General features: G+C 46.7%; 1 protein-coding gene across 1 annotated transcript; it reads left to right on the top strand.

Moving 5' to 3' along the window:
- Window positions 1–847: 847 nt before the first annotated feature.
- Window positions 848–4,115, top strand: LOC124595835 (transcription factor Sox-2). The gene is made up of 2 exons (XM_047134733.1): window positions 848–2,282; window positions 2,358–4,115. The coding sequence occupies exons 1-2, from the start codon at window positions 1,238–1,240 to the stop codon at window positions 2,708–2,710; spliced, it is 1,398 nt and encodes a 465-aa protein (XP_046990689.1). The 5' UTR covers window positions 848–1,237; the 3' UTR covers window positions 2,711–4,115.
- Window positions 4,116–12,945: the final 8,830 nt, after the last annotated feature.

Genomic DNA, 12,945 nt, shown 5'->3' with positions numbered 1-12,945 from the left:
TCGTGGCTGAAGCCCTAATGATGAAGCTGGACTTCGAAATGTACATTGCAATAGTAAAAGCGCTTCTAAAACAGTGCAGCGATATTATCAAATTTCCAATTTACGATAACTTTTAATGAAGAAAGGTGTTTCGGACGGGACAGCACTTTACTATACGTCTTACAGAGCTACTGACTACAACTCTCTGACGTTCCCACTTTTGTAATATGTTTGGTATTTCATCACATAGTATGTTTAACTTCGTTGTAATATTGAGCAGTAAGGGTATGGCACTGCACGCTCCGTACATTACGCAGACAAGATTAACAGAAAAACTAGGAGCTCTGTCGCTGTGTGAAGACGCGATAACAAGGGTGCGTCGACAACACACCCGATAGCCATAGCGAGTGCGTGACACGAGCGACGTAGACACGCACGGACATGTCACGTAAGCGGCGTTATTAGTAGGCACTTGCGAGGTGCGCACCGCCGGAACTTCCCAAAGCTGTTGCGAATATTTAGTGCGTACGCGAAAAAAAAAGTGCGGAATGCGTGGGCGGCAGTGCGTGTAACAGGTGAGGCAGGTGCGTATGGCGTGGTGCGTGCGCGGCGCTGCGGACCCTCGACTCACCTGCGTGCGGCGCGGCGGGCCGGCGGTCACGAGACTCGCCGCAGCCAGCGGCCGGCCGGCTCCCACCAGGCCCCGCCCACCGGCCGGGTCCCGCCCCCCGCGCGGCGCCGGCGAGCGCCCATTGGCCCGCCGCAATCATGGCAGGCGTGCACGTCAATCAGGGCCGCGCGCGCCTGGAGGGGGAGCCACAAATAGCGAGCCGGGGCGACGCGGCCCCGGGTTTTGTGTGACGACGCCAGTAGCCAGACGCGCTCCGAGCTGTGTGGTGGCAGTAGGCATTCAGTGTGAATAGGGAGCGTGCGCCCGACGGACCGTCTGTGTCCCCGCTTTGCTCCTCGCTAGAGTGCGTTTCTCGTCTGAACCCCCCAAATTTTTTGGGGCGCCTCTCCCGCGCGTTTGGGGAAAAGTTGTGGGTGGGACGGCAGCAGTTTGCGGCGCCACCGACGGCGCAGCGCTGAAGACAGAGCAGCGAGTTCCGCCGGCACCGGAGCGGTCGCGCCGCGGGTGAATGCTGCGAGCCGCGGCCGCCGTGCCGTCGCCAGCCGCCTGCGCCGCCAGTCCAGCCCGCTGTTCGCGCCGTAGTCGTCGCTCCCCGCGGTCAAGCTGTACGCGCACAGGGAAGAAGATATGCTCACGATGGAGACGGACCTTAAGGGGGGAAGCCTCCACGGGCAGATGCCGCCGCACCACGCGGCGGCCGGCCTGCACGGGCACGCCGTGTCCACGTACGGCGCGCTCAGCTCCATCGTGCACAGCTCGGCGCTGTCCGGCAACGTCATGGGCGGCGTCATGAGCCTCGGCCCGCCGCCCCCGCACACGCTGCAGCAGCAACAGCAGCAGCAACAACAGCAGCAGCAGCAACAACAGCACCAGCACCACGCGGCGCTGGCGCACCACCAGCACCAACAGCAGCAGCACCAACAGCAGAGCGCGCTGGCCGCGCAGCAGCAACAGCACCACCAGACTCAGACGCAGCAGTCGCAGGCGCCGCCGCAGCAACAGCACCACGGCCCGCCCAACAACAATACCGCCAGCAGCAAGAACCAGAACGTCGACCGCGTCAAGAGGCCGATGAACGCCTTCATGGTGTGGTCGCGCGGGCAGCGCCGCAAGATGGCCCAGGAGAACCCGAAAATGCACAACTCCGAGATTTCCAAGAGGCTGGGTGCCGAGTGGAAGCTGCTGTCGGAGTCGGAGAAGCGGCCTTTTATCGACGAGGCGAAGAGGCTGCGCGCCGTGCACATGAAAGAGCACCCGGACTACAAGTACCGGCCGCGCCGTAAGACGAAGACGCTGCTGAAGAAGGACAAGTATCCGGGCCTGGCGGGCGGGATATTACCGGGCGGCGGCGACGCGGCGTCCAGGAGTGCGGCGGCCGCCGCTGCGGCCACGGCCGCCGCGGTCCAGCAGGCGGTCAACCGCGGGGACGTCTACCAGATGCCGAACGGCTACATGCCCAACGGCTACATGATGCACCACCATCACCACCACCACCACGAGGCCTACCAGCAGCAGCAGCAGGCGGCGTACAACGCGCACATGGCGGCGGCCAGCGGGGGCGGCTACGCGCCGCGCTACGACATGTCGCAGATGCACCCCAACGCGGCGACGGCGGCGGCCGCGAGCGCCTACATGAACGGCGCGGCGGCGTCCTACGGCGGCATGTACGCCACCGCCGCCGCGGCCGCGGGGCCCGGCTCCGGGGGCGGCGGCCAGCCCGGCGCCACCAACGGCAGCGTCACCGTGCCCGGCGGCGCCGGCTCGCCATACCAACAGCCGTCGCAGATGTCGCCCGGCAGCTCGAGCATTAAGTCGGAGCCCGTGTCGCCCGGCAGCGCGGGCCTGCACACGCCCACGCCGGTGGTGAAGCGCGAGTACGCCGCCGCCCCCGCGCAGGGCGACCTGCGCCAGATGATCTCCATGTACCTGCCCACCGACCCGTCTGCCGGCGTGCCCGACCACCACCAGCAGCAACAGCAGCAGCACCAGCAGCAGCAGCAACAACAGGCGGCGGCGGCGGCCGCGGCGCGCTACTACCACCAGCACTCCGCGTCGCCCGACCCCATGGCGGCCCAGATGCAGACGCTGGCGCACATGTAGGGACCGGCGCCGCCGCTCGCCGCGGCGGCCGCCGCCGACATCAGCCAGTGCCAGACGCCCACGCCGCCCCCGCAGGCGGCGCACCTCCAGCAGCAGGCCGCCTGGACGCCGTGCTCCTACTGACGCGACGCTGGTAGGCGTGACCTGTGTGTCGTCTTGTGCTCAAGCTCGTCGGCAAACGTTACAGACCACGACAGACTCCTAACAGACCTCCGATATCTTAGGGGATAGCTTCCCGGCGCGATAACTCCACGTACCTCCGCCACAGCCCCGCGTTCCGATAAAAAAAAGAACTCTCACAAACCGGCTGTCTCCTCTACACGAACTCTCACCACGGAGACGTTACCCTGCAAAGACGCCGGTTTATAATTTCTTGACACTTTGTACGGAGGCCAAATCTCGCGGAGTCCGAGCAGTATTTCTCTTTTTCTTGTCACTAAGCCCATTTCCACTTGTTCCGCGTCTACGCAAGCACATAAAATTCGTATAGCCATGTACCCGTACATTACCTTTCATTTTCTGGTGTTTGTTTTAGCCAGCCAGTAACTGTCCTCCCACGCTGTGTACGTAATTCCGTCGTAGCCGCAAGGGAAGGGACAGAGAGTGATAAAGAGACACACGATTATAGAATTGTGTGTCGCGTGCACGTAGGCCTTTTGGTTCCGTTTGTCGTCTCAGAAAGAAACACGGTAAGCAAATTCTACATTTTTTGTTTTTCTTCCCTCTTTTTAATAATACAAACGTAGTTCTCTCCCCTGTCTGAGCCGAAGTCACGGTAAAACACAGATTTTTATGTCTCATTAAATATAGTGAGTGTACAGTTTTGCATTTCAAAATTTTATGACGATAACGAGCGAAATGAGGAACTCTCTTTTTTTCTTTTCGGAGAGGAACGAGAGCTTTGTTTTCCAGTCTCTGTGACTTGTTATTTACTGTCCTTCCTGAACTTATTGTTTTAAAGATAAAAGTAATATTATGCGTTGTATAGACTTGTAAGCTTCAATTTCTTCAACTGTTGACTTGCCGAATTACGATGAAGGAAGTTCATTAACTGAGTCTTCGTAAAGTAAAAGTACTTGAATTGTTTCACATTTGTCACCCACAGAGTATTTGTACAAATCCTAAGGAGATAATCCTACGTTTTTTATGTATATCCGTGAGTGTGATATAGTCAGTGGCTAAATTTATGTGAATATAATATATTAATAGTCTGCATCGAACATTCCATTTCGTGCTCTTTTTTCTGATAGCCATAATTGGCTATTTTGTGTTCATACATATCCCAAAAAAAACAGAATCTTGGAATTTCCGTATGTTTGTAAATACTTGCACATCTTGTTGTATATAATATGATAAAAATTTCGCCCCGTTTGAAAAAATGAAATAAACTAAATATTTAAAAGTACTTGTTCTTTGTAGTCAATTCGAAGATGTGGTAAACAACATAACTCGTTGCAAGCAAATTTTCGGCTCTTAGTTGTAGGCTGTGACTTTTGGCAGCAGCAGGCGCCCATTAACTTGCAATTAATATTGTTGTTTGCCGTGTCTTTCACCTCTCACACCTTCCTTCCTTTTATTTTGATTGCATGTTTGACATTAACTGCTTACCAGCTGACCATCATGTATCCTAGTTCACTAACAGTGGCTGTCGGCGACTAACTGGAAATTATTGCTACTAGTGCACCCGAATTTGTTGACTCACTTGTTGCCATAATCGATACTTGTTTATTTGCACACTTTACACTGCATGCTATATTTTGAGCCTTCTGCAGCGCTGAGAGAGTAAATTTGCATTTGTTGTAAATGAAAATCTTTTCCGTGTAGGCTATAGATTTGTTTACATTGACACAATTCAGAAAGTAAATATTTTTGTAACGTATTTCTGCTGTTGCAACAACACAATAATCAATTGAAACACAACTGCAAATTATCGAAAAGCAGTTTATCGTCTCAAAACATTCCTTAACACGTCCAATCAATATTATTAATTTATGTGGCAAACAAAATTGTGTTTACTGGACCCATATGGTACCGTCATAATATTTACAGTGCACTGTATCAATGTTTGTCAGGGATGAGTTTCAAAACATTTTTTACACTGATTTTCAGCATTTCACCTTAAGTTTCATCAACCAAATGGGAAAGAATCATCAACAGCGCTGTGTCCTGTTTGCACTAAAAATACTTTCGTAAAGTGTTGAAGTATTGTATATTATATTTTTCTTTCATTAATTAATGACAGGTATCATTGCTTTTAGTTAATAAGTCGTAATACGTTATAAGTTGGCTGACGGTAGGAATAATATTTGTAGGTGTACGTAAGTTTGAATTAAAATTCTTTCATATAATCTTACACTACAGAAACATTTGACAGCTTATTCTGCCGACTATAGAATACTGTTTATATGTTCCACATAAAGTCATGTTCTTAGAGCTAATGCCAGTATGTGAACGGGCAACACTAACATTGCACGTGATGACGTTAGGTAAAAATTATATCATACACGTGAACGAAACCAGTTTTCATTCTGAGATCGTCTCACAACTTCATTCTCTTTTCTTCGAAATCATTACAATCGTAACATGACGTCACCGCGTACAGCCTACTCATTTTGAGCGTAAGAGCTAAACTATTCTTCCTCTGTTCGCATACTGATGGTAAATGCTACCTTTTTTCGCTTCGAGATAAAATCGTTCCCTGCATAAAGTGTGCTTGTATCATCTCGTCAAACAGTTCAACGTTTTCATTTTGTTTCCATGTTCAGTTTCCAGCATAAGTCGCAACTAATTAACACAGCCTGTCACAGCACGTCGCGGTGGAAGTCACTGAGGAAAACTGCTCGACATAACGTGAATTCGCCTTTGTACAAGCCAAAAGAACGTTCGATCGACTTGATCCTACTTAATCAGTGCGCCGTAATTACTTCAGATTATCTTCATTCCTTTTTTTTTAGTAGAAATTGTGAATAGTTTTTCTGTACATCTCAGTGGCATCGGTCTGTAACAGAAATTTTAATTTATACAAGACCACTTAAACACCTATTGTTCTGTAAAGTGGGAACAGGGGAATAAGGTGGGCAAAGCTTAACTTGTACACTCAAATGACTTGTGATTAGTGATAATCAGTCCCAAAATATATTTTGTTTTTTGCAACATTTGATTCAGACCAATGGGAAATAAATTCTTAATGCCTGCGTGACACACAATTCACATTAAGGCTTTGCTGGAGTAACATAAAGGGAAGAATGTATAACTGGTACAACATGTTTTAGATGGTCAATACATACGAGAAGGATCTATACCTTCTCAGATATTTCGACAGGGTATTTTTCGCCTCTTGATGGTCCTTATTTTATATGCTTTCCATTAGAGTGAATGCAATAAAAACATCCTTCAGTTCTCATTGTCTCTGCAAAGAGTTCTAGTCCGTCTCTATTGTAGTGACAGTAGGACGAAACCTTCGTTACTACCAAAACGTTCACTCGCATCGGAGTGCACTTTCATTGCATTCGGCGTTCTTTATTTATGGTAAACAATTAGGTCGCTAATAAGTCAGTGTATGAAGTATACTAGCTCTTCAGTGTCTCGTTCAGTTCTGAGTTGTCGGCCCGTCCTTTTCGTTTATGTGTACTCGTCACCTTAAGCCGTTTCGACGATTAGTACTGTTCGAGCAGTATATATATATATTCATGGCTTTCTGACGACAAGAAAAGACAGAGCACCCGACGAGAAACCCTGCGACAGATAGCAGACACTCCTCCTTTGGAACCAAAAACCAAAACTAATAATAATTTCACCACAAAGCGAAAAGGTTCAAGCTCACCCACCAGTGACCATACATATTACCGTTCAACTCAGGTGAAAGATAGAAACATTTATTTACTTCTGTGATGTCTGTTAGTCAGCAGACACGTCACAGAACAATATATTTAATTGTACTAAATATGACACGTAACAATATCTACATTTCGTTTTCTTAGAGAGTAATGAGTTCAGTGATTAAGAAACTTCACTAACGGAGAGGAGTTACTATCTCTTGTCAAAGTATCCTGAGAGACCTGAATTACTTGTCAGTAAGCCAACTTTTGGCAGCTAATCATTTCATTGTTTCGAACAGGCAGCAGGAAACTATTACTTCGAGTTGTTGGGACTTGTCTGAATCACGTTTTCTTCAGTTCACTATCCTATTTCTGTAATCTGTTGAATTTCTTTTTTCCGATGAGCGTAATAGTCTGTTGACAGGATCACTTCATCTGCCGTTTCCACAGTTGTTAATTTTCTGTTAAAAGATGTTTCTTCGGAGTTTAATTAGCTCTATTGGCCATACTCGGATTAATCTTCTAATCATCTTATCCTATGTGTTTCTAAATTATTTTATTTGCTTTAGATTTTTACCGCACACTTGTTTATTCAGTCACTGTATCGTATATTCAAGTAACACGCATCAAATCACACACAAATACGCATGGTCAGTTGACAGGTACTTGAACAGGAACAATTTGTTGCAGGTGCTTGAGTAGGAACAAATTATAAAACATAAAGTAAAACTAAAGATCACTTACGGATCTGGGTAGCCGAGCGGTTCTGGGCGCTTCAGTCTGGAACCGCGCGACCGCTACGGTCGCAGGTTCGAATCCTGCCTCGGGCATGGATGTGTGTGATGTCTTTAGGTTAGTTAGGTTTAAGTAGTTCTAAGTTCTAGGGGACTGATGACCTCAACTGTGAAGTCCCATCATAGTGCTAAGAGCCATCTGAACCATTTTTGAACTTACGGATCTTCCCTGCCTGCTCTTGAAGAGTTAGGCACTGTCAGGCTGCAAGGTAACGCGACAATGATTTGAAAATCCTCGTTAGCTGTTGCCAAGAGTGTTTCCACGCCGACTGGAACCATATTGATTCGGCGCTGAGGTCCCAAAATTGTCAGGACAGTATTCCGCAGCCTGTTTTCCAAGTAGTGTGTGTGGCGGAAGGTCAGTCTCCTTTTCATGATAACATGTGCTATCCATTGTATTATTAGCATTACTTCCAGCCGCATTCGACGACGTTGTTCATGAGAAGTGATAAAAATTTGACTCATTTGTTTGCTTCTGTCACACTGTGATCGCACCCAAGCAAATTTTCTTAAGCTGCCACGTATTCCTGAAAGGTTCCGGGAGTAATTGGTACAAGTTTCGTACAGACCAATCCTCTGCTCCCCATTGTAAGTTAAGGGTTTCCAGCATCTTGCCACAGAGCAATTGGACACAGAACTTTCGTGGAGCATTTCCTTTCGAGCAAAGCCACACTCGTGAGGCTTGACTGCTAACATAGATTGACGGCAGACGGAGGGCCCTAAGTGCCGAATGCGAAGCGTGGCAGGAGTGCCGAGACCACACTTGTCAATGTCCGTGGGAGACAGAACACGCTACACGGCTGCAAACACTGGCTGCAAATTGCAAGAGGAGTGTAGGGCCATCGCGGCGAGTTCGTCAAACAGTGTCCGCCGGCACTGCAAACAGCGGGGCACCCTCCCACGTGTAGGAGGAGGGCGCTCAGCGCCGCAGCGTGACCCCGCTGAAGAGCTGTCACATCGCCGCGCGGCCGTTCCGTCCCGGGGATCTCCGTCCCTATTCCTGTCTGTCACGCTACGATGCCCCGTCCCGTCACAGCCAAGACATCGGAGCGGGGCCGCGCCAAAGCTCGCGTCTCTCTCCGTTTCCTCAGTGGTCTCCGTATCAAACACTTCATCTCGTTGCTGATTCGCACGCCTAGTATTTCTCAGTTATCTTTCAATTCTTGGGCGCTCTATAAGTAAATACTTCCTGTATAACCACTGGAGGAATTACACACACACACACACACACACACACACACACACACACACAGAGCATAGTCTGATCTGCAGATAATACACTTTTGGAAGGTGCTAGTTAGTTTATGCCACGAAACTGTTTTTTCCCTACCCGAATTACACTGTAAAGACCATTTATAAAATATTTGGCCGTGTACTTCGGTGTTTTTACCATATGTTTAACACAAGCTGGAGCGCGGCTCTAGCTTTTGTAAGAGAGTGACGAAAGATATCTGACAGTGTAATATAGACCTCTGACCTCTACAACCCTTAGTACATCCTTTTTTTTTTTTTTTTTACGTGTCTAGCCATACATACGCAGATTAACCCTTCATATTCGGTATTGTAGAGCCCACAGCTGTTCAAAAATGGTTCAAATGGCTCTGAGCACTATGGGACTTAACAGCTGTGGTCATCAGTCCCCTAGAACTTAGAACTACTTAAACCTAACTAACCTAAGGACACCACACACATCCATGCCCGAGGCAGGATTCGAACCTGCGACCGTAGCAGTCGCGCGGTTCCGGACTGCGCGCCTAGAACCGAGAGACCACCGCGGCCGGCTCCCCAGCTGTCTGGCTGTATACAATATGTGAAATTCTTGATCGGAAAATTTTTTTGTGGGATACAAGACGGTAAAACAGTTTTTTTTTTCTTTAAAAATCGATGACTTCTACGACGACAAAATAATTAATCGTCAAATAATCAAGCATAAAAACGGTTAGACTCACGTAATCATAGTTATGGATACGTATGTACGTATTTTATTTCGAGTATCAGAGACACAAATTTATTTTTTTCTATTCTGCCTGTTGCACAATCAATGTCATTTATAACACGATCCACTGCTTTCGGCTGTTTGTCATTTTCTCCTGTTGCCATAAGTTTACACCGCCACCCATTGTGGGTGTACGCTTAAGTATATCTGTCATTCTAATGCATACCTGCTGTCGCAGTAAAAACGAGGGAGAACAAAGTTCCATATGCGTCAGTGCTATAAAGTAACATTACCGAAAGAGAGAGAATTTTGTTACCATTTTTTATTAATGGTTCGTAAACTGCAATTTCTACTGGTAATCGTAGAATTTCACTGAAGGTGTTTCAGGAATTCTTACAGGCAGTGGTAAATTAACACAGACATCGATTACTAAAAAAATCGGTTACTGAAATGAAAAGTGAATTACAGATATAGCACTTTGGCAGACAATGTTACAGAACGTATTCCACAAAATGCATTTCTTCATCTATATTAGCAAAAAGGTTTCGCCAGAGATTCGTACCGAGTGTGGTATTCAAAACAAACGGTACAGCCTTATAAATATAGCCAGTACCTGCCAACATTAGTGACCGCCGCGGTGGCCGAGCGGTTCTAGGCGCTTCAGTCCGGAACCGCGCGACTGCTACGGTCGCAGGTTCGAATCCTGCCTCGGGCATGGATGTGTGTGATGTCCTTAGGTTAGTTACGATTAAGTAGTTTTAAGTTCTAGGGGACTGATGACCTCAGATGTTGAGTCCCATAGTGCTCAGAGCCATTTTTTGCCAACATTAGCACGAAAATTACCCATACTTATTACGTCATATCTTTACAGCTTCTATAGGATCGGAAAATGGAATTATTTCGATGTAATTAGCATTTAACTTTTCATTGGTAGTGCACACACGTTACATGCGGTGATTCGTGTAGTTCTGTTGCTTTTCAAAAATAAATTTTCAATTTCTCCTGTGAGGTAATGCCTTCCTCAGCTCCTTTAATTCGTGTAACCTCTATTTGCCATCGAGGCTCTCAGTAACTCACTCTTTACCACTTCCATGTATTTCTGCGCTGCCTGAACATTAGTGTCTCAACGAGTTCCATATGTGATGCGTGGAATACTTTCGTCAGAAAAAAGTTTAAATTCCTAACTTTTAAGAACAATCTACCCTCCTTTACAAGACATTATGTTGTGCAAAGTATTAAAAGTAAGAATACACAGTGTCTTGTAGCACCTGTCATTGTAAATTCATTTTCTGCCACTTGCAAAGCACAAGTAGAACCGCACTTGAAATTAACTGGCAGAGAACAAAGTTGTCCGAGATTAATTGGGCCTTTGCATACGACTAGTCACTATTCCAGCTTTATTCCACAAATTCTTCTTATCCTATCAGTCCAGCGCTTTCTTCATAGTGAAAGCAAGTAGCATATCACTATTCATAATCATGAAATCCAGTTAGTCGTAAAAACGAAAACTTATAGATTTCTCCAAATCGTGAAAGGCCGATATTCACTGCCTTCTACAATTATTGTAGTTTCTTTACAAGTACTTAAAAATACATTCTGTATTTCTAGGCAGTGGAAGAACACATTCAGCCTGAAAAATAACTATCTTTGCGCTTTTATTATATCAGTCAGTAAGTCAGTGAATCGAAATTATTGAAACGCATCGTTCCAGTCATCGATTTACTTCTAAGATACCACAATATTTTGAAGTCTCCTGTGTGGTTAAAGGACTACTAGGATCGAAACCGAAAAGTCGAGTCGCGGAATTGCAGGGGTGGTAAGGTTGTAAATTCCTCTCCATATATGAAATCTTTAAATGCCTTACGATGACGACTAATAATAAGCAAATCCTTGCTCGGCTATTATTTAATGTTCTGCTCTTCACAGCTCCTCTCAGCTGAGTATCTGCTGCAGATGTTAATCGGCATGTCATGCTGATCGCGTGTACGTGAAACAACATTATAGTCTTGTCACGTTTTGTTGCTTGCACACGGAGACCTGCGCACAATTTTAGTGTTACGTACTGCGAATTTTATACTGCAGTACCGCTGTTACTAAATACGGCAGGCATAGTTGTACTGCCGGCCGGAGTGGCCGCGCGGTTCTAGGCGCTACAGTCTGGAGCCGAGCGACCGCTCCGGTCGCAGGTTCGAATCCTGCCTCGGGCATGGATGTGTGTGATGTCCTTAGGTTAGTTATGTTTAATTAGTTCTAAGTTCTAGGCGACTGATGACCTCAGAAGTTAAGTCGCATAGTGCTCAGAGCCATTTGAACCATAGTTGTACTAATATTTCCTGGAATCATGTTCTTTCTCGGTGTTGTGCGAAACATACATAGAAACAATCTTAAACTATAAGGTCATAGTTAACAAACAGCTTTAAAATGTCATTTTTAATAGTTCTCACTATTTTCCGACTGTCTACGAACTGTGAAAGCTATTGCAAGTAATATCTTCCGATTATTTTTCAGAAACTAGGGGATACACCTGTAAAATTTGTACGTTTAGTTACAGCTCGTTTGCGTCTTAGTACAGGTAAAAAGCGGATTGCGAATAATTGGAATTTGTTGCAAGTTCAGATGTCGTTTTAGTCACATTGTCATCCTCAAAACTTTATCCGACGTTTACTGCAGTTGCTGATATGCTACGACAGTGACTGCAACGCGGAAGGAATCGCATATGTTAGTACTCACATAGGGGATGGGTGTCTCAGAAAATACCGCAGCGGCCTTGGCTTGAAAATTCCAGCTAGTTACTATTCTTGGCTCTCTACACGACATAAAAAACCTTGTAGCATTTCAGGGGGAACTGTGCGAAGCTGAAAAGCCATTCACGCCGCGGACAGAACACATGTGTAACATAAAGACGAGTTGCTCATTGAATAGGTCTATGTCGGAGGTGCATCACTAGAACGAGACATTAGGCGATAAATTTACCGGAGACCTTCACGGTCAGTGTCTGTCTCAATAAACCTCTTCTTCATTAGCTACAGCGTTGTGTCGTAAGACTTGTTTCCTCTGTGGCCAACACAAAATAAGTAATTTGTGTAGTGGTTACTGTTTAGTGTTAGGTTTAGATGCAGACTGACTGTAGCAGGGAGAGAGATTTCTGAGGATGGCTCCTGTAATAGTGGCCGAAACTATAGTAAAGTATTATGTGGGAGAACCGTATCCACGAGCAGCTCTACAATTCACTCGGTCTTCTCTGCCACACGCATTTGCGTGACTGTTGATGGCTACCTTGCCAGACCAGAGGGACACCTGCCATGCTTTACCTTCTATACGTTTTTTTTTCTTTTTGCGGCGGAACTTCCGCTATGCGGAACGATGTGTGCAGGCGGCTCTGCTATCGCAAAGTATCGGTGCTAATGAATCGCACAGCGGCCGTCCGGAGTCGGTAATTGGAGTGCGGGGTTCGTGTCTGCGGAGCACTAATGTACGATGTTATCGGGGCGCTGTTGCATTTTACGTTGAAACGACCTACTGCCCCGTCAGACATCGACCGATGTGGAGACTGAACTGCCATGGACGTGAAGCGCTTAAGACGAACGTTGGCAACGGATATGACCGCAAATAAGAACTAAGATAAGCGTCCAGCTTAATTGACCTTTCTTCTGCTGAATGGTTTGCGGGAATATATATATATATACT

Source organism: Schistocerca americana, chromosome 2 (genome assembly GCF_021461395.2).
Source record: "Schistocerca americana isolate TAMUIC-IGC-003095 chromosome 2, iqSchAmer2.1, whole genome shotgun sequence".
NCBI classification, from domain to species: Eukaryota; Metazoa; Arthropoda; class Insecta; order Orthoptera; family Acrididae; genus Schistocerca; species Schistocerca americana.
The sequence above is the reverse complement of the archived record's forward strand: the minus strand, read 5'-3'. Positions and strand labels throughout refer to the sequence as shown.

What these genes read in the sequence shown, in the direction of transcription:
- LOC124595835 (XM_047134733.1), top strand. Translation starts at nt 1,238, where the DNA reads ATGCTCACGATGGAGACGGACCTTAAGGGGGGAAGCCTCCACGGGCAG. An exon ending in CTACGGCGGCATGTACGCCA is followed by an intron (nt 2,283 to 2,357) that starts CCGCCGCCGCGG and finishes GCGTCACCGTGC; the next exon opens with CCGGCGGCGCCGGCTCGCCA.